Source organism: Suncus etruscus, chromosome 1 (genome assembly GCF_024139225.1).
Source record: "Suncus etruscus isolate mSunEtr1 chromosome 1, mSunEtr1.pri.cur, whole genome shotgun sequence".
NCBI classification, from domain to species: Eukaryota; Metazoa; Chordata; class Mammalia; order Eulipotyphla; family Soricidae; genus Suncus; species Suncus etruscus.
Genome location: NC_064848.1, coordinates 105,376,096 through 105,399,552, shown reverse-complemented (window position 1 = coordinate 105,399,552; position 23,457 = coordinate 105,376,096). Strand labels below are relative to the sequence as shown.

Sequence of the window (23,457 nt, the reverse complement as noted above, 5' to 3'; positions counted from 1 at the left end):
GTTCTGTCAGAAACCTTGTACATCTTAGATATTAGCCCTTTATCTGATGGTTATTAGGTGAATAGTTTCTGCCATTCTGTGGGTGGCTTTTGAATCCTAGTCACTATTTTCTTTGAGGTATTTTAAAAAAGTATTATTTTTTAAATAATCATTTCTATTTTCCAAGATTTTCTATATTCAATATATCTCAATATATATTCAATGTATCTATAATGTTAAAATTATAGATAGTTTTTGCCTTATTTTACCTTATGACTTAAGTACTAGTTTCTATATACATTGTAAAAACCTAATTTTAGTTGCTAAAAGTGAAATACTCAAGCAGTTTATTTTTTCATTTTTATTTACTCCAATAATAGTAAGGGAAAATTTAAATCTGTGTTTTCTGTTGAATTAACTTTCCTTCTGGCATTTATGTGTATATCCATTATTATCTTTCTATATTTTTTGGTGATGGGTAGATTACAGGGTACTCTGAAGCAGTGCTCAGGAGGCCTAGTTAATAATTATCATCCAAACCAAATGGTTCTGTTAGGGTCCCAAACTACAGCCAGATATCAAACCTTGGCTAGCCTTTCACCGTGCTCCCAGCCCACTCCTATCTGTCCAGCTTGTAATTATGCAGAATGTTAAAAATGATATATTTAATTATCATGGTAATAAAAAATAAAAACAAAGATACAATATTTAAAAGTACATTTTCAATTATGTTATGATATATTAAGTCATGTATAACATTTAGAGACAAAGGGGTTTGGGGTGTTTTGATTTGGGGGACATACTTGAGAGCTCAGAGTTTACTCTTGCTCTGCACTCAGAGAACACTACTCGTAGTGTTCAGGGGACCAAATAGGTTCTGGGGACTGAACCTGGTTTTCCACATGCATGGCAATGTCTGTTCCTCTGTACTACCACTACAGCTTCAGGATTTTGAAAGATAAATTTATTATTGCTTCTTTTTTAAGGAATGTTGATTAGAAAAAGACAGAAAATTTTTGTTTAAATAAACTATAAATATAAAATGTGTAACCATTATTTTATGTTCTCTCAAATTTTACCTACAACTTTGGTTTTAAAATCATAAATAAATATCAACATCTTCAAATTATTCTTTATCTAGTTCTTTATCTCCATTTTCCATGCTTTTTTACTCTTAAAATATGTTACAGTGGACACTAGAACACCAGTGAAACAAATGAAAGAAAAGATGACAAGTATGACACCAGTTTCAGTTTCGTTCATGACTTCAAACCACTACCTGCCAAGCTTTTTCAATGATGTGCATTTTTTTCTGAAAAAAATCTCAAAGAACTTCTAGATTTATCTCTATGATTTTCATAACAAAAATTTTGGAAAAAAAAAACCTAGTGTTTAATATTTTAAAGCAAGAGAAGAAAAAGTTTCCTAAGTGCTCCCCAAAGCCCAAAAAATCTTGATTTCTATCATCTTTATAAGGGAACTATTTACATGTGTCATTAACCAAAAAAGTAAAACCTGACAATATTAATACACCTAAGCATAATTAAATTCTATACTTTAAATACAATTGATACAATAATTAAATGTATGTAAAGTATTTTTAAGTATCTAAAGTTTATTCTAAGGATCAAACAATAAACTGTATAAGCCTGCCTATAAAACTTTCAATATCTACTTGTAAATGTGCACTAAGCATATATTAATCATGCAAAGAAAATGTGAATTCCCTAAAGTCCGATAATAATTGCCACAATTAAATTACAATGAATAAAAAGCATTTGGATATAATCGTTTGCAGTGAAACCAGGAGAATTCTGTTAGTTCATAATCCAAAAGAAACTGTATTGCTAGGAGGATACATGATATTACCTGCTCTGGAATGGCAAGAATGGTGACAAAATATTGGATACTTGAATTTGCTCATTATTTTTGACTGATGCTCTGGCTATTCACCTACAAGACTGAGCTCATTTCATTTCATCTCCAGCAACATGATGCCAAAGTTCTTTGTTTTAACTTTTAGTATTAAAAGCATCTATTTTTATCTTGTCTCTTATTATATTAAAAAATATCTTTTTGTTTTGTTTTGTTTTGTTTGGGCCACTCCCATTTGATGCTCTGGGGTTACTCCTGGCTAAGTGCTCAGAAATTGCCCCTGGCTTGCGGGGACCCTATGGGATGCTGGGGGAATTGAACTGCGGTCCTTCCTTGGCTAGCACTTGCAACCTTACTTCTAGCACCACCTTGCTGGCCCCTAAAAACTATCTTTATTTAAGCACCTTGATTACAGTTATGATTGTATTTGGGTTTCAGTCATATAGTGAACACTCGCCTTCACCAGTACAACATTCCCATCACCGATACCCCAAAACCTCTCCTCCCCACAGACTCCCCCACCCCCATCTATATTTGAGACAAGATTTCTACTTGCCTCATTCATTCACATTTGTTATGATAGTTGTCAGTGTAGTTATTTCTCTAACTGCACTCACCACTCTTTGTGGTGAGCTTCATATCATGAGCAGGACCATCCAGCCCTCATCTCTATTGTCTCTGAGAATTATTACAATAATTTCTTTTATTTTTCTTAAAACCCATAGCTGAGTGAGACTATTCTGTGTCTATCGCTCTCCTTCTGTATCTCGTCTCTTTTTACAATAGGGCATTACATTTATGTGATATTGGGTTTGAGTAAAGTCACTGTGTCACAAATGTATTTTAACAAATTTCTTTAGAATCATTTTAGTTTTAATTTAGATAAGTTGTAAAGACAATACAGTTCCCACATACCAAGCTTCCCTTATTATTAACAACTAACATTAGGATGGCATATTTTCCACAATTAACAAACCAATTTAAACATTGCTTACAATTTTTATTTTATTCTAATATCTTATCTGTTTTCTTATATCTTATCCCTGTTTCAAATGCCGCCTTAGATTTTTGCATTACATTCAGTAAATTATCTTTTATTCTCAAGCCATAGCATGATATTCAGTATGCAAAGTTCTATCTCAGCATAACAAATAAGAATAGGATAGGGGCCCGGAGAGATAGCACAGCGGTGTTTGCCTTGCAAGCAGCCAATCCAGGACCAAAGGTGGTTGATTCGAATCTCGGTATCCCATATGGACCCCTGTGCCTGCCAGGAGCTATTTCTGAGCAGACAGCCAGGAGTCACCCCTGAGCAACGCTGGGTGTGCCCCCCCCCAAAAAAAAAGAATAGGATAAAAGATTTATTTGACAGATATTTCTTTTTTGGTTTGTTTGTTTTAGGTCACATCCGGCAGCACTCATGGGTTACTCCTGGCTCTGCTCTCAGAAATTGCTCCTGGCAGGCTCAGGGGATCATACGGGAAGCTGGGGATTGAACCCAGGACTGTCCCCTATAGGCAGCATGCAAAGCAAAAGCTCTACCACTGTGCTACCACTCCAGCCCCTACAGAGATTTTTTTGTTTTGTTTTGTTTTTTGGGCCACACGCGGTGGCGCTCAGGGATTACTCATGGCTATCTGCTCAGAAATAGCTCCTGGCAGGCACGGAGAACCATATGGGATGCCGGGATTCGAACCAACCACCTTAGGTCCTAGATCGGCTGCTTGCAAACAAACACCACTGTACTATCTCTCCAGCCCCCTACAGAGATTTTTTTAAAAGACATTGAAACTTCTGAATACTTGGAGAGAAAAACAAGGTTATATAACAAAAAAAGTAAGTGGAACAAATTTCATTAGTCTAGGAAACCTTTCTATTGAATTAAGGAATTCTATAATTTTATGAAAACCATTTTATAAATGACAATAATATATATTTCCTTATCTTAACTGTGTAATAACATAGAATTTACATCATCAAAAATTATTTTGTGCTGCTTTTTTGCACAAGACAGCCAAGAACACGCCATCAAACACAATCTCCAGGACCCAAACCTGGCAAGGGTCCCACCCAAGGTGGATGCCGATCCCTCCCATGTGTTTGGGCACAGGAAAGCCACTATAAAGGACTGCTGCCTTGCTCCCTGTCTTCTTTTCTGCGCAAGACAGCCAAGAAGATGATATCGAACACAATCTCCAGGGCCCAAACCCAGTAAGGCCCCACCCAATAAGGTGGAGCCAGAGGAGCTCAGCAACCACAGGCATCTTCTAACCCATGAATCCCAGCACAGCACATAGTAAAAACCACTATACAATTGTTACAATGGGGAAACAATGCATGACAACACCACACATAGAGAATGAAGATGACTTGAAAAACCTCTCAGATTAGGAGTTTTGAATATTAACATGGAGGATGCTCAAAGAACTCAAAGCAAGCATAGATCGAACTGAACAGACCACAATGATAGAACTCAGAAAACTCTGAACTCAAAAAATGGGTCTGAAAGACTCAGTAGATTAAATGAAAACCTCAATGAAAAGCCTTTCCAAGGGAGTAACAGCAGCTGAAGACAGGGTCAGTGAGCCAGAAGATGAGATGCAAAACAACTCCATACAGCAGAAGAGATTAGAAAAGAACCTTAAAGCAAATGTTTAGATAATGAATAAACTACCCAAAACATTTGAACAGATGACAAACTGTTGATAAACTCAACAGAAAGAACATAGGAATCATTGGAGTCCCAGAGACTCAGGAAGAGAATATTAAGAAGAGTTGGAGCGGGGCCGGGTGGTGGCGCTAAAGGTAAGGTGCCTGCCTTGCCTGCGCTAGCCTTGGACGGACCGCGGTTCGATCCCCCGGTGTCCCATATGGTTCCCCAAGCCAGGAGCAACTTCTGAGCACATAGCCAGGAGTAACCCCTGAGAGTTACTGGGTGTGGCCCAAAAACCAAAACCAAAACCAAAAAAAAAAAAAAAAAAAAAAAAAAAGAAGAGTTGGAGCAAGTATGAGAAGAGTAAGTAGAAGAGGAAAAAGAAGGAGATGAAGAAGAAGGGGAAGAAGAATAAAAAGAAAAAAGGAAGAAGAGGAAGAATAAAAAGGAGGAGGAAGAAGAAGAAAAAGAAGAGGAAGAAGAGGAGGAGGAAGAAGGAAAAGAAGAGAAGAAAAAGACAAAAGAGGAAGGGGAAAAAGAAAGAAAAATGAAGAGTAAGAAAAGAAGAGGAAAAGTAGAAGAGGAGTATGAGGAGGAAGAAGAAGAATAAGAAGAGGAGGAAGAAGGATAAGAGAAAGAAGAAAAAGAAGAGAAGAAAAAAAGAAAAATAGACTGAAGATTTATTTTTAATATCTTTTCTTATAATAGTGTCTTGGTTTAAGCACCGTGATTATAAACATATCTGTAGTTGGGTTTCAGTTATAAAAAAACAAAACAACAAATTTTATAAGAAATTTTAAAATATTAATTAATTTAATAAAAATTTACTTTGTGCTGGGAAAAAATGTTAAGGCTCTTGCATTATACCAGTTGATTCTGGGTTGATCCTCAGTACTGTTTATGTTCCTCTGAGCACAGAGCCAGGAATAATCCCTGAACACACTTGAGAGTGGGTCAAAATTATTAATAAATTAATTTTAATGTTATATATTAGGTTATCTGTGTATCTGTGTATATATATCTGATACATATCTTAGTAAAAAATCTAATAGAAAAAGTAAAAGGTAGAGAAAGGCTTACTAGTTCAATGCTTATGAACTTAAGAATTTATTTTTCAAGATCAAAGCTATAAATTATTTCAAGTACCAGAGATAGTATAGCAGGTAAAGCATTTGTCTTACATGTGGCTGACACTGTTTGATCCTGGGCACCTCATATGATCACCTGTCTCCCCAAGAATGATCCCTGAGTGCAGAGCTAGGAATAAACCCTGAGGATTATCATATGTGGCTACAAAACAACCACTATAAATAATTATTTGAAAATTGAAATAAATCTTTAATCTGGGTAATAAATTGTAGGGAAAATTTAAAACAAAAGTGATACCTCTTTATATCAGCATCCTAGTAAAATAGCAAACATTACCTGCAGGATGTGAAAACATGTCTTAGGTTCACTGCTTATAGGTATAGTTCAGTTCAGGGGATGCTGATGCTGCCATCCTCACTCACTTTGAAAAATCATTAATTATACTCCAGTGTATTTGGGAAAGAAGCAGCATGTAATCATAAAAATTATCTTAGCTGCTGGGGCCGCAGCAGTGGTGTAATGATAGGGCATCTGCCTTGCACGCGCTAACCTAGGACAGACCACAGTTCGATCCCCTGGTCCCCATATGGTCCATAAGCTAGGAGCGATTTCTGAGCGTTTAGCCAGGAGTAACCCCTGAATGTCACTGGATGTGCTCCCCCACCCCAAAGAAAAAAATCTTAGCTGCAATAAACACAAATAAACTTTTCCTCAAATGAGTCTCTTAAAAATTTAAGTAAACCTTAATGATTTTGTTCACCAGGGGTAATAAACAAATAAAATTCTTTGTCCTCAAATATCTTAGAATATAAACACAATTACATAAGTATGTATTTGCACACAGTCTTCTCCAGAGTGGAAATAAACAAGCAAAGGAACATAAGGACAAGCAAGTGAGATACATGTTCAAGGAAAAACACAGGCTAGAAGAACAATCCTCAATATTATACATTTAAAATTATACCCAAGGACTCGGAGATATAGCACAGTGGTAAGGCATTTGTTTTGCAGGTGGCCAACCCAGGATGGATGTGGGTGTGAATCCCAGCATCCCATAGAGTCCCTTGGGCTAGGAGTGATTTCTGACCGAAAAGCCAAGAGTGACCCCTGAGCGCAGCCGGATGAGGCCAAAAACAAAAAGAAAAACAAGACAAAAAAAAAAACAAAACAGTATACCCAGGACTTTAAAAGTATGGTTCTATTCTTTCTATTAGAACATACTGTCCACAAATAAAATTGCCTAAGCATTTTTTTCACACCCGGCTATGATCAGAGGTAACTCTTAGCACTGAACTCAAGAAATACTTCTGACAACACTGGTGGTGGGAATGCCCCTCATTCACTCTCACTATGTGCCTTAAATATTACTGTGAAAGATTTGTAATTCACTTTGACCACAATAAAAATTAAAAATAAAAGAAAGAAAAGAAATACTCCTGGAGGTGCTCAAGGGCACCACATGGGAATTGAACCTGAGTAATCTTCATGCAAGACAAAAGCCCTACCCACTGTGCTATCTCTCTGGCCCCATAAAATTTTCTAAGTAAGTTGAAGAAATTTACACATTGGGAAGCCTAGTGATAAGAAAAGTGTCAACAAGTTTGAAACTGAAAAATAATATTAAGAAATCACATGGTTCACAAACTTTCTAATGGTTCATAAACTTTCAAGAACAGCTGTATGTAATGTAATTAGAACACTGCCACTTGGTTAGTTCAAAAGCTCGGTTTGAGCTTTATTCAAGTCATTCTCAATCTCTACTATTTCCAAGGAGAAAATTTGTCAGTAGGAAAAGGCTCTATTGTCCCTTAATGACATTTATGTTCAACCTTTTTATTACCCTTTTCCTTGGTGCTATTTTTTAAATGACTTTGGTGTCTCATTACTTTTCTTAATAATGCTGTTCCTCCTTTCATCAAATTAACAATGTCTTCATACTCTTATTTCATACTATTCATATTCTTATTTCAATAAGTTAAGACTTGAAATTCAAAGATAACAAATCAGAACTGCAAAGAAATGAATTTATGTATATAAAAACATAAAACACTGAAGTTTAGCTACTGAATGGATTGGCTGAGAGGTACTCTTATCTCCTCTCCAGAATCATAATTCCTTCCCCTCCAAATTGTTGACCCCATATTCATGGTGCATCAGATCTACTCAAGAAACTTGAAAAAGAAGGGCAAGTTGATTGAGTGGCTAATAAGCTGCTTACTTTTATATTCTATTATTTCCTAAGTCATTAACTTCAACTTTGAAGGCCAAATGAGTATTAAAGAACGATTTTTCAAATTTCAAGCTCATGCTTTCAATTCATTGGTTTAGAATCCTCTCCCCAAAGTAAAATATTAAAGGTAAAATGAAGACTATCATACAATAAAAAAGAGGAAGAAACTAGATGTTTTTCACTTCACTTTTAGCCTCTGGTGGAAAAGAAATATATAAGTGGTAAGGAAACAAGTTGGGAGAGAAAGAGAAGGATGTGGAACAACTTCACCAAAGACAATCAAAAGATGAAGTAACAAGAGAGGGGAATAGTGCTGTGGTGATCTCCAAAAATAATAGGTAGATCTAAAGGCAGAGTTTTCAAAAGAAGTATGTTGATTGTATATTGAGAGGAGGTGGCTGCCCAGAACTTGTCTTGGAGGCCTCAACTGCTTCACTACAATGCAGCACTGAGGGGAAGGAAGGTGAATGGGTAGAGAAAATCCTTGCTTCACTCCTTAATTTTGTTTTACCAAGCAGTCATAAATAGTTGTTTAGGATTCCTTAGTTTCTTTGGTATGCCTTGTCTTAGCCCCCTAGCTCCATTAAAATCTATTTAAAATTTTTCAAAAGTATTCTCTCTTACAAAAGAGCTATTCAATAAGGATATATTTAATACTTAGTAGCCTCCAAACTGACCTGCTCCAGATATCTTACCTGTCTCACTAGAAGGTAGTATGGAAGTTTTCTTTCACTTTCAAAACAAACAGAACATTCTAGGCTGATAGCAGCTGACAGAATTCTGTTTAGTTTAACTTTTGACAATGTAGTCTGGCCTTAGTAATGTTAATTCTATTGTGCTTTACTAAGCTGTGTCTTACAATTACCTTGTTTAGAACCTTTTGTTTATTTTGTGGCTTTGGTCTGTTGTCTCCAAGGTGCCATCAGATAAAGCTCCAGTTTTCCTTAAATTGACAACATAATTCCATAGTATACTACAAACACCATTAAACCTCATTCCTTTTAGTCTTTTATTCAAATAAGAGCAGGAAATCATAAAAAAAAATCTTTGCAAATGAAAAAATTGTGATGATTAAAGATCTCTTATTCAAAGTGGGAAGTTAATAATTAACTCAAAATTGCTTTTAGAAAGGAAACCAATGTAAACTAATTTTCTTTTAACCTATTTTCATTCATTGCGTATCTTATGAATAGCTTTATAATAGTGCAATACCTTTTTCCATTAATTTGCATTATCTTATGCAACTCTAGGATTTCTGTAAGTTACTTATTACCCCATTTTATAGATGAGAACTTTCAAACTCATAAAAGTCAAACTACTTACTCAGTCCATACAAACAGAAGCAAGATGAGAATTAGACCATTGAAATTAGAATGCAGGAAAGTTTTGTACTACCAAAGCCTATAGTTTTGTGTGTTTGTGTTATGCCCAAATTACAAGGTAAGTAATTTAACAGAAAGCAGGGCTGGCTGAGAATTTAGCAAATATAAAAATGAAAATGCATTTTTGAGTTCCAAAAAGAGCAAGTCATGACATTCTCTTTTCTTTTTCCATATTAGTCCTAGAGTCAGGTTATCAAGAAAATGAAAACTATATGTGTAAATATCCTGAATTTAGGCATTTGAACTGAAGGCAGGCTGAAAACATGAATGAACTGCTTTCACCAACAGCAGGACCACATAAAGTAAACTTACCAATTTCCCAGTAAAGTTCTTTAAATCACTCATTCTTTGAGAAAATCTTCTCTCAAAATCAGTGATTAATTATTGGTGTTTGTTTGGTTTTTTATTTTTGGGCCACACTGGGGGCCTGAGGCTTTTCTCCTGACTCTCACAGAAATCTCTCCTGGCAGGTTCAGGGAACCATATAAGATGCCAGGGATCGAACACCAGTCAGCTGCATACAAGTCAAATGCCCCTACTGTGCTATTACTCTAACCCTAACTATTGGTTTGATTGTGGTAAAAACACTTTCTTTTTCACTCATATTTTAAGAAAATCCAGTCTATGCTATATTCAGTCTTATCATTATCAACCTAAACATGAATACAAAGAATTGTCTCTAAATTCAAAAAATACATGTCTTTATATTTTATGTGTTTTTAAACCAAAATAAAAAGTCATCATTAAAACAACCATCAACCTTTATATGATTTATAAAATGTTAGAGATTGCACTAATGACATCCATTCTGATGCTGCCTACTAAAATGAATAAAATATTTTAAATTTTCTTTAAGATTCTTTGGGAAATATTCCAAGTAGAAAATTTTCAGTTAAGTTTTGTTTAAACTCTCTAAGACTAAACTTACAAGGCCACTTTAACATTGTGGTCACTGTACAAAGGGGCATGCATGCATGATAAGTGCCATTTCTAAATTCCTGTACACTAAATTCCTCTACTAAGCCACAGAAGAGTTTTACATACAAAGATAAAGGAGTAAATCTTTGCTTGCTCTCCCACTAAGAACTCCCAACAATGATTCAAATAGATATCTTTGATAAAATAAAAACTACTCAGTAGACTGTTAATAATATTGCCAGCAATGACCAAGTTGATGATTTGGTGCTTTATTATGGTGATCAGAGTACTGAGACCACCAAGTGATCTCATCACAGACAGAAAGAGTGGTTTAGTCTATGCAATATCCTAAGCCAAGTGACAAATCTGACAGACAGCAAATAACAGTACACATTTTTTTTAAAAACTTCCATTGTGACATGACTTCTGCAATGTATGAGTCAAGAACAAGTAAATATTGGTTTTCTCTACACTGTGCATCAAATACTGGCCTCAACAAATTTTTAAGAACTGGTTTAATATCACATTTTCACCCCAAATTTGACCCAGTTTATTTATAATTTTATGTAAAAAAAATGGAATTTTCCTAATTCTGATTTCTTCATATTATATTTTTCTTTCCTTTTTTTTTTTTTTTTTTTTTTTGAAGGAGGGTATCTTGGGCAGTGTTCATGTGGGCTGTTCTTGGGGCTCTGCTTAGGAGTTGCTCCCAGCAGAGGTCTGAGACCATGTGGTGTTGGGAATCAAATCCAGGCCTTTTGTATGCTATGTATGTATGCACTCAGTTGACCTTTTTCTCTCAATTCTTTATTCTACATTGCTATATTAGATTATAACTATGTTCTCACTGCAATTCCAACTAAGAACTACGTAAATAATTCAAAGAACTACTCAGAGATACCACTGTTATGTACAAGCAATATCTGTCTTAAGAAAAAAAATACAAAGAATAGTGTCAAAAACCCTGACATAAACTTCATCCACAGGTATCTCATTACCTAACTTGAAGCTCTATCAAAAAGCCATAGCAATCAAAATAGCATGGGACTGGAACAAACAGACTTTCAGACCAGTGAAAAACCTCCCAAAACTGATCAATTAATCTTTGACAAAGGAGCCAAGAATTTGAAATGGAATAATGACAGTCTCTTCAACAAACTGTGTTGAAACAATTGGATATTCACATGTAAGAAATTAATCCTTAGATAAATCTATCCAAAGATTGATCCATATCTCACATCTTACACAAAAGTAAATTAAACCCAAATCCAAAAAGTTCATTGAAGAAAATATAAGCAGAACACTCCAAAGCTGAGACCTCCAAGACAGTCTTCAATGATAAGATGCCAATGGCAAAGACTATAGAATCAAATATGAATAAATGTTCTACTTCAAACTAAAAAGTTTCTGTATGGCTTTAAGAAACACAGGCTAAAATTAGAAGTAAGCTAACTGAAAGGGAGAACAATTTTGCACTCAACACATCAAATAAGGTTTGATATCTGGATACACAAAGTACTCTCAAAGGTTTACAAAACAAAACCTAAAAATCCCATCAAAAAATGAATGAAAAAATGAACAGATACTTTTCTGAGGAAAACCAATAGATGGGCAACAGGCACATGAAAAAATACTCCTCATCGCTTATCATTAGAGAAAAACAAATGAAGACAACAATGAAATATCATCTTATACCAATGAGGATGGCACATATTAAAAAATACTGGGAACTATCTCAGTTGTCAGGGATGTGGTGGAAATGGAACTCTCATCTACTGCTGGTGGGAATGCTGCCTGCTCCAACCTCTGTGGAAAATGGTTTGGAGGGTTATCAGTAAACTCAAAATTGAGCTGCCATATAACCCAGAACCCCACTTTTTCAATATCTATGCCTATATATATTTATATTCATAAATATATAGGGATATACAGGGACATATAAATACACATACCTATATACAATTCAACATAGCTGTAGAGATGATGTAATCATGCAATTTGCTGCAACATGAACGCAACTGGTAAATATTATGTTAAATGAAGTAAGCCAGAAGAAGAAGGATATATGCGGAATCATATCACTTATATGTTGTATTTAAAGTAAATGCATTAAGGAATACAATGCAATGGCTTTAATTGGAGTTGTGTTAAATACCATTGGCCCCAGAATATAGCAAAGAGAAGGAAAGAAATTGAGTCGAGGAAAAAACAAATATGAAAGAATGGGAGCCAGGGAGCCAAACGGGCTCAGGTGCATTGTTAGTGTTAAAATAGGACTGAACTAAGTATCCAAGCCAAAGGCAACAATAATGGAATCAAGAGATACACACTATAACAATCTAAACTTAAAATGGGCCTATTATACTGGCAGGCTGGGGATCAGGTAGGGTTGTATGGGATGCAATTATGGAACATAGGTAGAGAGAGCTGGATACTGTACTGGGATTGGCCCTGATTCATTGTATGTCTGAAACCCAACTATGTAAATCAGAATAGTTGCAATAAAATAAATTCAAATTTATAAAAGATAGCATTTTCTGCATAAACCAAGTTCAACAAAACCTATTACAATTCCTTTTATTTTACCCATATTTTTATTTTGTGTTGTTTTAATTATAAACTTCCAATATATACATCTCTTAATTTTCATTTACTCTCCCTGTTAGAAATATAGGCATGAAGGTCAGGTCAGTGTTTACTTTTAGGTCCTTATCTAACTACTTTCCTTATGAATCATGCCTTATGACTAGTTTTTATTTATTAACCATGTAGGGATGTGTGACTAATGTCACTATTGACAATGCCTAGTTACAGGTTGAGGAACTAAAAATATGAGCTGGGTCAGGAAAGACTGGCTCAGTCATGAGTCTTTTTTATTTGTTATGAGTGTAAAAGAAATATCACAGCCTCCAGTATAATTATCCAGAAATTTGATTGATCATTTTGCTCTTCTTGAATTGCATTTCAATCATTTCCTTTCTTTTTTTTTTTTTTTGGTTTTTGGGCCACACCTGGTGGTGCTCAGGGGTTATTCCTGGCTGTCTGCTTAGAAATAGCCCCTGGCAGGCGTGGGGGACCATATGGGACACCAGGATTCGAACCAACCACCTTTGGTCCTGCATTGGCTGCTTGCAAGGCAAACACTGCTGTGCTATCTCTCCGGGCCCTGCATTTCAATCATTTTCATACAATAAGGACTATATAAAGCATAAGGTAAATATATATAAATAACTATATTCATCACTATATAGAAATAATATTGTCCATAAATCTTAAAAATACAAATTATGCAATTGTCAATAATTATTATAATTAAAACTCACAAGGTTGGGAGGTAGAATTTGTAGTGAATGTAATATCAGGATAAATCAAATATTTTATGTAAATTCCAACTTCCTCCTATAAACCTGCATTTACTGCTATTGAAATTCATGCCATTTCAATGGATTTCCTTTTGGGAACATAGTTTTTAACAAACTCATTTTCTATTAGTTTTTAAGAAATGCTGGAAACAGGAGTGGAGGGTGGACAACATTGGTGGTGGGAATGCCCATGATTCAATGTCACTATGTACCTAAAATACTACTGTGAATGATCTGTAACCACTTTGGTCAAAATAAAAATTCTTAATAAAAAAGAAATATTAATCATATAATTTTTCAATTACAAAGTCCTTTCATAGATAGCTTTCTTTTAATCAGCTCAAATGTACAGATCTTTAAGAAACATTAGTTCTTATAAAGTAGTTTCACTGATATTATTTTATTTACTACTATCACAACACAGTAAATTAGATGGGAAAAGAGTCAATACTATATCTTCAAATTAAGAAAAGTGAGGCATAGTCAACTGCCAATAGTATAAGGGGAAATAGTGAGTTACAACAGAAACCTTTGCCTTCATATTCTCAGCTCTCTGAATAAGTAACAGGTTATAATATTCAAAAGTAGTTTGAGTAATTAACACTATCCCACTTTCCCTATGTATGGATATATATTCAACTCTCAATCTACATTTATAATGTCAACGTATTTTAGGACTGATCTTCTGTCATATCCATGCCTTTATTTAGCTATCTCTTCACAAACCATCCTGGGAGAGAACATTTCTACTTAAGCAGACATATTTATTGGATTCTGAAATCATGCCATTTCTTATTGGAACGTTGAATATCTATCCAACTGCCAAATTCCCTTGGCTAAAGTTATGGGGCTTCCACATGCATTTGGGAATTTTTCTGACAAGGGACCTTGTTTGTTAATAGTTTCATTCTTGAAATTCCATCAAGTAAGTTATATATTCCTTTTCTGTAGCCTAATTAATATTAGATGGTTAGAGATAAGAAAGTAGACATAAATAGAAAGTCATGATTGATCCACCAGAAATCCATGCCCTTCTCTTTCCTTAATTTATTATCTATTATCACAGCAATTTTTAAAAAGTCCTTGGAGTAAAATATTATACATTTTTACTAATCAAACCAATATGGCCCTATTAAAGCACTGGTTAAAAACTGACCATTAATCATAACTATTCATACACTACTAAATGTGTTCCCTACTTAGTCAATCACAACTTAAATATTTTTATTTGGGAATTAAGGGGGCTTGGGTCACACTCAACAATGCTTAAGGGCCCCTTCTGGCTACGTGCTCATAGTTGCTGAGGAAAATACATAATGCCAGTGACAAAACTAGACACATTCAAGGCAAGTGCCATGCCCCCTTTATTATGTTTCCACCTTTCAAATTAAACATTGAGAAAAAGATAATTATCCAGGCTGGCAAGATGGCTCAAAAGGACGGATGCAAATTGGGAATGCATATGGAAGCTCCAGAATGGTTCCAAGTGCTAGAGTGCATGTGGGAGCTTTTAGAAATGATTCCCAGCACCACACAGTCCCAAGCATCTACTTGAGAACAGCTCCTAAGCACAGCTTGATGTGGCCCAAAATCCTATATAAATATATTTCAGAGTGGGGTAATATTTTGACATCTTAATTTTTATATTGTTTTATTTAATAAACTATATACATACCTATAAATTACACTTAAAGTATATGCACTGCCTTTAAAAGTATAACTATCTCATCTTTTGATCTGTTTACCCTAGTTTAATGTACTTTTTTAGTATTTCAGTTGCATGAATATTCAGAAAGAAGAAGGGGGAAACTTTAATACAATTCTACTAAATAATATTGAAGGGCAGTGGGAAATAATGCAGAAAAACTCTTCAAAAACATCAACGTCTACCATCAGAACCTCCCCACTGCCTTTTCTCCTTTATAGTCAGTCCTAATGGCCTCTTAGTCTCAAATGGTTTCAGAAATTGCTTAATGTATAAAAAAAAGAAAAGACAAATTTTCAGCCTGTTTTCTGGAAATATTTTATATAATTTGATTAAAATTTGTAGAATACTCTGAAACATTCTTCTCCTCTTCAGGAAAATATAATGATCTCATTAAGTCAAATATCATCATAAAAATAACGTTTGTTATGTTGTTGATGTTGTTGTTTAATGGTTATTCTTATTCTATGTAGCATACCACTCCTACAAAACAATTTCTTGAGGGAATCAATCTTCAGGAATACTATCAAACTCCTCTCCTGTGGAGCAGGCAGCAGTACAGTTCTACCATATTACTCTTATATACTACCTTTTCTTTTAAAAGGTCATTATTCATTTATAATATGAATCAGCAAATTCACCCACTCCTGAAAATCACTAATATTTATTATCACTAATATCAGATAACAAAAATTTTGAGATAATTTTATTTAAAAATTTTGAAGATAACAAGCTCTAACATATACCATATTCCCAGACTTTTGGTATTTCTATATATTGAGGTACCATTAAACTCCAACGTATGTAGTGGTCTATGGCTGTTTATGCTGTAATGATGGAACAGAAAAATCTCTGTCCATAAAGGCCTGGAGACAACTGTGGATAATAAGTATTTTCCATTTTAGTTCTCCTTTTATGTGTCATCTCTTGTCTGACTTTGTTAATTAAATTGCACACTCCCTCCACCAAGACTTTTGGGTCACACCTGACTGTCTGTACTCAGAGCTTACTCTTGACTTCACTTAGGGTTTACTCCTGATGATGCCTGAGACCACACACTGTGTTAGGAATTGAACTGGATTTGCCTCTTACAAGGCAAGCACCCTACTAGTTCCAGCCCATACTTAAGTAAGAACATATTTATTTTTAGGTAAATCTACCTTGCCTTTGTATAAAAGTACAATGATGCAAATTTTTAGCTAGTACCATTCAATACAAAGTTTAAGAAAAGCCAGAATTTCAGTCTAGTATACACTTACAGACCAGAATTTTATTCTACTACTTATCATAACCCATAAAATCAGTTACAGTTATACCTTTGATCAGGAGAGATACAGTAAAGGTAAGCCTAATAACAATATTATACAGCACACTTAGATGGATTAGAGTTTTGATAAGATCTGACCAAATACATGTGTTCCAGTGAAATAGTACAATGATGTTTTTGAAAATATACTGAAATTGAAAAGTTGCCTAATGTTGAGTCATGAAAAGGTTAATACCAGGCATAGCAGAATGTTGATTTGCTAAAACTGGCAGCTTACCCTCTTATCCACAACAGAAAAACAATTAACTTACTGTTTTAATTCAAATATCATTGTTTGTTCATTCTCCATATCACATTTTTGTATTTGACATATTTAATTTTAATACCTGCAATACACACTTAGAGACAACAGAAAGATAACTTAGTAAATGGTTTGTGGTAATGCTAGATATAATATTTTAGATGCTTTACAAATTAAGCATTAAATTGTTTTTTAAATTTGTTATCTATGGGTAATATATAATCAATATACTTAAACTAAAGGATTCATAGATATTTGCTTAACTAAAAGTGAGAAATTTCTATAGTTAAAATCGAATGACAATTGTCCAGTAAAAGAGACAATAAAATCAATTGTGCCATATGTAATTGAGACTTCCCTTTTGTTTACCCTTCTGATAAACCTTAACCTATATTTTAAATATACAAGTGTATTTTAAAACTACAAGATTTGTTCTTTATATAATGGGACCCAATTAAAAAGCTACACTACTGAAATATAATTCTTATGCATTTTCATGCTTTCTCATCTGCCTTATGCTTTTTATCATGTATTTTTCCTGAATATTAATTCCAAATTTCTTTAAAGTCAGCAAAATCTCTTCTTTCAAAATATTTTGTTTGTTTACAGGAAGAATCACTAAGTCTATTTATGACTGGCTCTACTGGTCCTGCTGCAAAAGCTATCTTTTAATCATTTATTTATGACTAAATGGTGCTTTAAAGAATATAGATGCAGAATAAAATATTTAACCACCCTCTGAGAGACAGGTCTTCAGTAAAGCACTATGAATTTAACAGTGACAAGAATAGGTATTAGTGAATGGTATCTAATTCTTCAATCAATACAAATCAATGTATAAGAATTGCTGATAAAATGAATGTCTTCTGCCCTGTATGGAAGAATTCTAATTATCAACTCAATTAAACATGAATTTCTATCTGTCATCAGTCATTTTAATGACATGATAATTTTTTCATTCTACTCCCTACGAATTTTCTCCTCTCATGTCCATCAATGGAACACAACAAAGCGAGAAACCAATTGCACCTCTTTTTCTAAGGCCCTTTGGAAACCTGCGTTTCTCCCATCATAATGCTTAGATCATTTTCTCAGTAGCCACTGCTAACTTGGTGGATTCATCCCCTGAGGGCTTTTTACAACCTGCTTTCTACTCTCTTCTGTTGTGTGCACTTAGTGAACTTCTCATTAATAAAATCCAGTATTTGCAAGCATACAGCTGCTGTGTACAAAAACAACGGCTCCAAGTTGGCAAAAGATTGTCTCTATTTTCAGGTGGGCTAAGTATAACCTGTTCATAACAGGTACTTAGTATCACAGGTTAGTTCTGCAATACATTTCTCCAGGTGACTTTTCAGAGTCCTAAAGACCAAAGATCTATGTTCAATGACCTTAATGTGTGTGTGTGTGTGTGTGTGTGTGTGTGTGTGTGTGTGTGTGTGTTTTCTTGGCATTCTATATATCTTCGAATTCTATATTCACCATGATCTCCAAAGGCGACCTACCTTTATGTGACAGTCGTAAGCGGGGATGAGTGGTATCTGCCGCGTGTCCTGCTGTCCAGAGCTGCAAGAGGGAACCGCACAAGAGCCAGGGGACCAGGTGCCCAGCTGATGCCATGCTGCCGCGCTGAGCCAACCCGCAAATCCTCACTTTCAGGCGGCTTTGACTTTGACTTAGTCCTCCCCTCCTCAGGCAGCGTGCTCCAGAGAGGCTTTGTCAGAAACCGCACGCGCTGTCATCAGAGAGCACAGTTCCAAAGTGCCATGTGTCAGGCTGGAGTTGGGGCTAGGGATGACCTCGTTAGCCTGCGGACAGTTGTTCAGAAGCCGGGAGCCAGAGGACATTCCAAGGCGTGCGTCTTCAATGCCATATGCCCAGCCTGAAGCTTCCTCCAAGAAGGACGTGGCTAAATTCAGGAATAAACTGATTTTTTTTTAAGTCACTCTTCCAAGAGGTTCATTGAATGGGGAGTGGGGGATTAAAAAAAAAATCACCCGAGCTCAAGTATTGTCTTCCACCTTGTTGGAGCTCCTCTCTTCTCTTCTGACTCCTGGAAGCCTCGGAAAAGTCAGCCTCCTGCGCCGACTTGCCAAACTGCTAGTTTTCACTCACCTTTCACCTTGCTAATTAAAAACAAGAAGTGCCATTCCCCCGCTCGGAGTTGCAGATCCACCCAGCGGGGAGGCAGCTCTGTCAGCGCGCAGTGTTTACAGGGAAAGTTCAGGCCGGGTTGAGCGCCGACTCGCTGTGTCTAGGGAGTGTTTGTGGTCCAAGCGCCCCGCGCGCACCCGCCCTCCCGGCGGACCCGGCCCCGCGTCACTCAGCGCAGACGGGGCCGCCTGGAGATGCTGGGGGCGTTCAGGAGGGAGGATGAGTGCGCGCTCATAGGCGGAGGGCTTGACAATCTCCAACTCAGGATGGCATGCGGGAAAGGACTTTTAAACACTAAGCCCCATGAACAAGGAACAAGGAGCATTTTCTTTTCAATGACCTGTTCAACACCATCCTCTTCCAACACCCATCTGTGCTCTTGTTTCTATGTCTTGGAGGGTTTGGGGTTTGAGCTTTGGTGTTTTTTGTTTGTTTGTTTACCATTTTGTGTGCCAGGTGTTTTCTAGAAATGTTCTTTGCATCTAAAGTCACCTAGGAAGGTTTCATAGACTATGGGAAGATATGCATTAGTTTGTTGAGGCAAACTCTTTGATGAAAGCCATTTTTTAAAAAATAATAGTAAATCATACATTGTATGAATGTATTGAAGAAGACTTGAACCTTGAATTTTCTCTTAAATAAGATAACTGTGATAAGGTTGAGACGCTCTACTCAACAGATTCCAGTAAAACAGGTATTGAAATAGCAGGATGTGAAATACTTTAGAATTCAACTGCTATGCACTTACAGAGTTTATTTTCCAAGTCCCTGTGTTTGTGTAAATAAGCTAACACAATAGGTCAACTTTACAATCTACTTTCAATCAATCTCCAAAAGTAAAGCAAACACGGAGGCTGTTGGCATGGAAATGAATGGCATTATTTTAGAGTGCCAACCCACTTGAGTAGATATCCAGCTTGGTAGTTGACAGTTGAATGCTAGACAAATGATGTTAACTGTGATAACTCTTTATTTTAAAGAGTAATAATTAAGGGCTCTTCTTAAGAATTATATTGCTAACATAATGCAATGACAACAAAGAGATAACACAGTCTACCCTGATATTTTACATTATATATAAGCAAATGGAGAGCCAGACATTTTCCTAAGAAAGATATTACAAGCAGGGTATATTTAACAAAATGTAAATGTCACTGGATATTATAAATAATTAGATTTCCAAGGTCTACAAAAGATAACACACTCTAAACATTATTTAACAGTAAGCATCGTGAAGTATTTAGAGACTTTTAACCTAGGGTGGTCTCTTCTAGGCACTTGCATATTTTAAAAGCCAGTAGCATTAGCTAAAGACCTACTGACTGCTTTAAGTGATATACTGTACCTTTGGAATCCTCTTTGCTTTCTTTCAGAATTGAAGTAACTAACTGAAAAGTAAATGGCAGTTTTTATATGTGTTATCTATTGCTAGGATTCTTGAAAAAGTAAATGTGCTACCTACAAAGTTAATTACTAATATGTGGTTTCTCTTATACATCTGAAATTTTAAATAAGCAATGTAGTACCTATACTAATTTCTTTATGCAGTTGAAATGCAAGACTTTACAACTTTTTAAGGTTAAAACACACACACACACAGACATTGCATGTCTGCATTCAATATGGGTGGGAAATGCATACCATGAATGCCAGTTAATAATATAAGCTATATAATATAATTCATCTTAATTTTTACATGCTAGACTTCATGTTAGGTTGAGGCATTTTACAGTGCACGCCTGAATAATGAGTTTCTCTGGGTTCCTTAAAATTTACATTGGCTTAGTCTTCACTTATCTATGACATTACTTTGTTTATTTCCTTTAACTCTTCTATTTGCTCTTTTACCTTTCAATCTAGCCAACAGGAAACATACCCCCCTTTCCAAATGACTGTAAAATACTAACTAAAAATACTTTCAACTACCCCAGTTGACTTTAGCCCCTAGCAATGTAATAAAGAGTCTCTGGGACAAAATCAGTCACTTAGATATAAAATAAAACAAGCAAAATCCTCAGAAAGTAGATCACAATAATCGTCATCCAAACCAGACATATTTTGAGTAAAAGTTCTCCATTAATAATCACATATGAAGCAAGAATGATTTGGATAATCAAAATGCCAAACTCACTCTACTTGAGAGGGATTTCTAGATGAGTTTGGGAAAGGAGAAAAAAATTAAGCTGACTTATCACTAAGTGAATGAAAGTGATAGTAAAGGGGTTATGTCACTTGATTTGCATACAGTCAACACTTGGTTAATCCTGAGCACTATATATGGTCCAGTAGCACTTGCCAGTGGTGATCATGAACAGAAGTAAAACCTGAGAGCTGCCAAGTATAACCCAAAAACAAAATCCCCAAAATAATTAAATTGTTTCAAAAGACTGAATGAAGAAATAATTTTAGTGAACTGAGGAGCTTGGCATTCTCTGTTAATAGAAATTTATTTGTTTTAAGAGGAGCTCAAATGCCAATTTAAATAACAAACAACATACAAAACTAGCCAAGAAGAAATAGATTACAAATGAAATGTTTCACTCTGAAATCTTGCTTTTTGTTGTTAATGAGTGTTCCATTGTAGTAGCAAAATTGGGAAAAATAAAAAGAAAAGAAAAATAAAGAAAAGTTGTGGGGAGAATTAAGTATTTAGCATTAGTTCCATATTCTGTCCTTGATTCCCTAGTTTAAGGAGTGGAAAGAGTAACTGCCTTTGAAAGATTTCCTCCCAGAACGTGGTGTCATATTCTTTGCTGTTAAGCCACATGGAGTACTTTGTTAAAAGGCAAACTAGTAGGCCCCATCTCATAGTCTTAGTTTGCTGGGGTAATATGTGATCTTAGAGTGGCCCTGTAGGTTCATACTTGGGGTCACATTTTTTTTGTTTGTTTTGGGTCACATCCAGCAGCGCTCAGGGGTTACTCTTGGCTCTATGCTCATAAATCGCTCCTAGCAGGCTCAGGGACCAATGGGATGCTGGGATTCGAACCACAGTTTTTCTGCATGCAATGCAAATGCCTTACCTCCATGTTATCTCTCCAGGCCCTTGGGGTCACATTTTTGGGATCAACTCATTTAGAGTGGTCACTTGGGATCCTCTTTACTCAAACATTCAATATTTGTTTGCAACTCTCGCCATTTTATGATAATAGCATAGATTCTGCAATTAAAATTTAACAAATTTATATAACATAATGTTAAATACAAAAGCTTGATGTGCTGCTTAGATTATTCAAATATATCTGGGGGCCGGGTAGGTGGCGCTGGAGGTAAGGTGTCTGCCTTGCAAGCGCTAGCCAAGGAAGGACCGTGGTTCGATCCCCCAGCGTCCCATATGGTCCCCCCCAAGCCAGGGGCGATTTCTGAGCACATAGCCAGGAGTAACCCCTGAGCGTCAAACGGGTGTGGCCCAAAAACCAAAAAAAAATATATATATATCTGAAAGAAGCAGGAAAACAATTGTTCAAATTTACCTGTGTCACTTAATTTTACCTCACATATAAAATAGTGGAAAATAGATTAGTAACTTCCTCAATTTTCTTTGTATCCTTTCCTACAAAAAAGATGGGAGACACCAAGGGCCTTAGAAGTAGTCACAAAATTTCATTAATTCTTGCCAAACAAATGGAAACAAAATGCCATATCTGGGCTGAGGCATTGTCCTTTTATAAGTAATTATTTCACTTCTGTTAAGTTCTTTCTGGAGAAAAAAGACCTTACATTGAAGTGGCATACATTGAGCCATAATCTGAGAGTATCTTGGAATAATGAATCACCACATTATGTTCTCAGGATGCTCAGGGTGCCCAGAGGCAAATGATGTTTGGATGCCAAGAGGCCCATCTGCAAATTCCAGCCAGCCTGGCTTTGGCTCAGTGCAGGAACCAAGACTGTGATGTTGGATGCCATTCTGGCTCTGTCATGCCAGGGATTACCTGGACTACCCTACAGTGCTATAAGTTAATTAATTTTCTTTTTTGGTTATATAGCACAGTAACCTCTCCTGTTTACCCAACACTCATAGTGACATTGCTTTGGGAAATGTGCTCTTGAACAAACATAAGTCACAAAACTTTGTTTTGTTTTGTATTTTTTGTGCCACATCCGGTGATGCTCAGGGGTTACTCCTGGCTATGCACTCAGAAATCACTCCTGGCTTGGGGGGCCATATGGAATGCCGGTGGATTGAACTAGGTTCCATCCTAGGCTAGCATGGGCAAGGCAGACACCTTACGGCTTGCACAACCACTCCAGCCCCATAAAATCTTTTTAATATTATAGTCCTCTCTAGCTGTCACTAAAGTTTGGCAATAAAGACTAATATGGTTAAAAATATAGCTATTTTGAAATGATGTAAAAGAAAAAATTAATTCTGTATATCAGTTTTAGAATGGGGGCAAGAACATTATGTTTAAAATAATTTCAAAAGCATACATATATCCATAAAATATCCAATAGCAAAGGTTCTAAAATAGGATTCTTTTTAGAAGTAGAGATGAATTTTTCACAGTAGAGCCAAGGCATTTCAGGTTCACTAATCCT

At 35.7% G+C, this 23,457-nt stretch overlaps 1 protein-coding gene across 1 annotated transcript in view; it reads right to left on the bottom strand.

The window, feature by feature from the left end:
* Positions 1-18,425, bottom strand: part of SEMA3E (semaphorin 3E) — a 238,043-nt gene extending 219,618 nt beyond the window's left edge. The window contains exon 1 of the mRNA XM_049772801.1: positions 18,267-18,425. Coding sequence (XP_049628758.1) covers positions 18,267-18,381 — 115 coding nt within the window. The 5' untranslated portion in view covers positions 18,382-18,425. The remainder of the gene's footprint in view (positions 1-18,266) is intronic.
* Between the last annotated feature and the right edge of the window lie 5,032 nt (positions 18,426-23,457).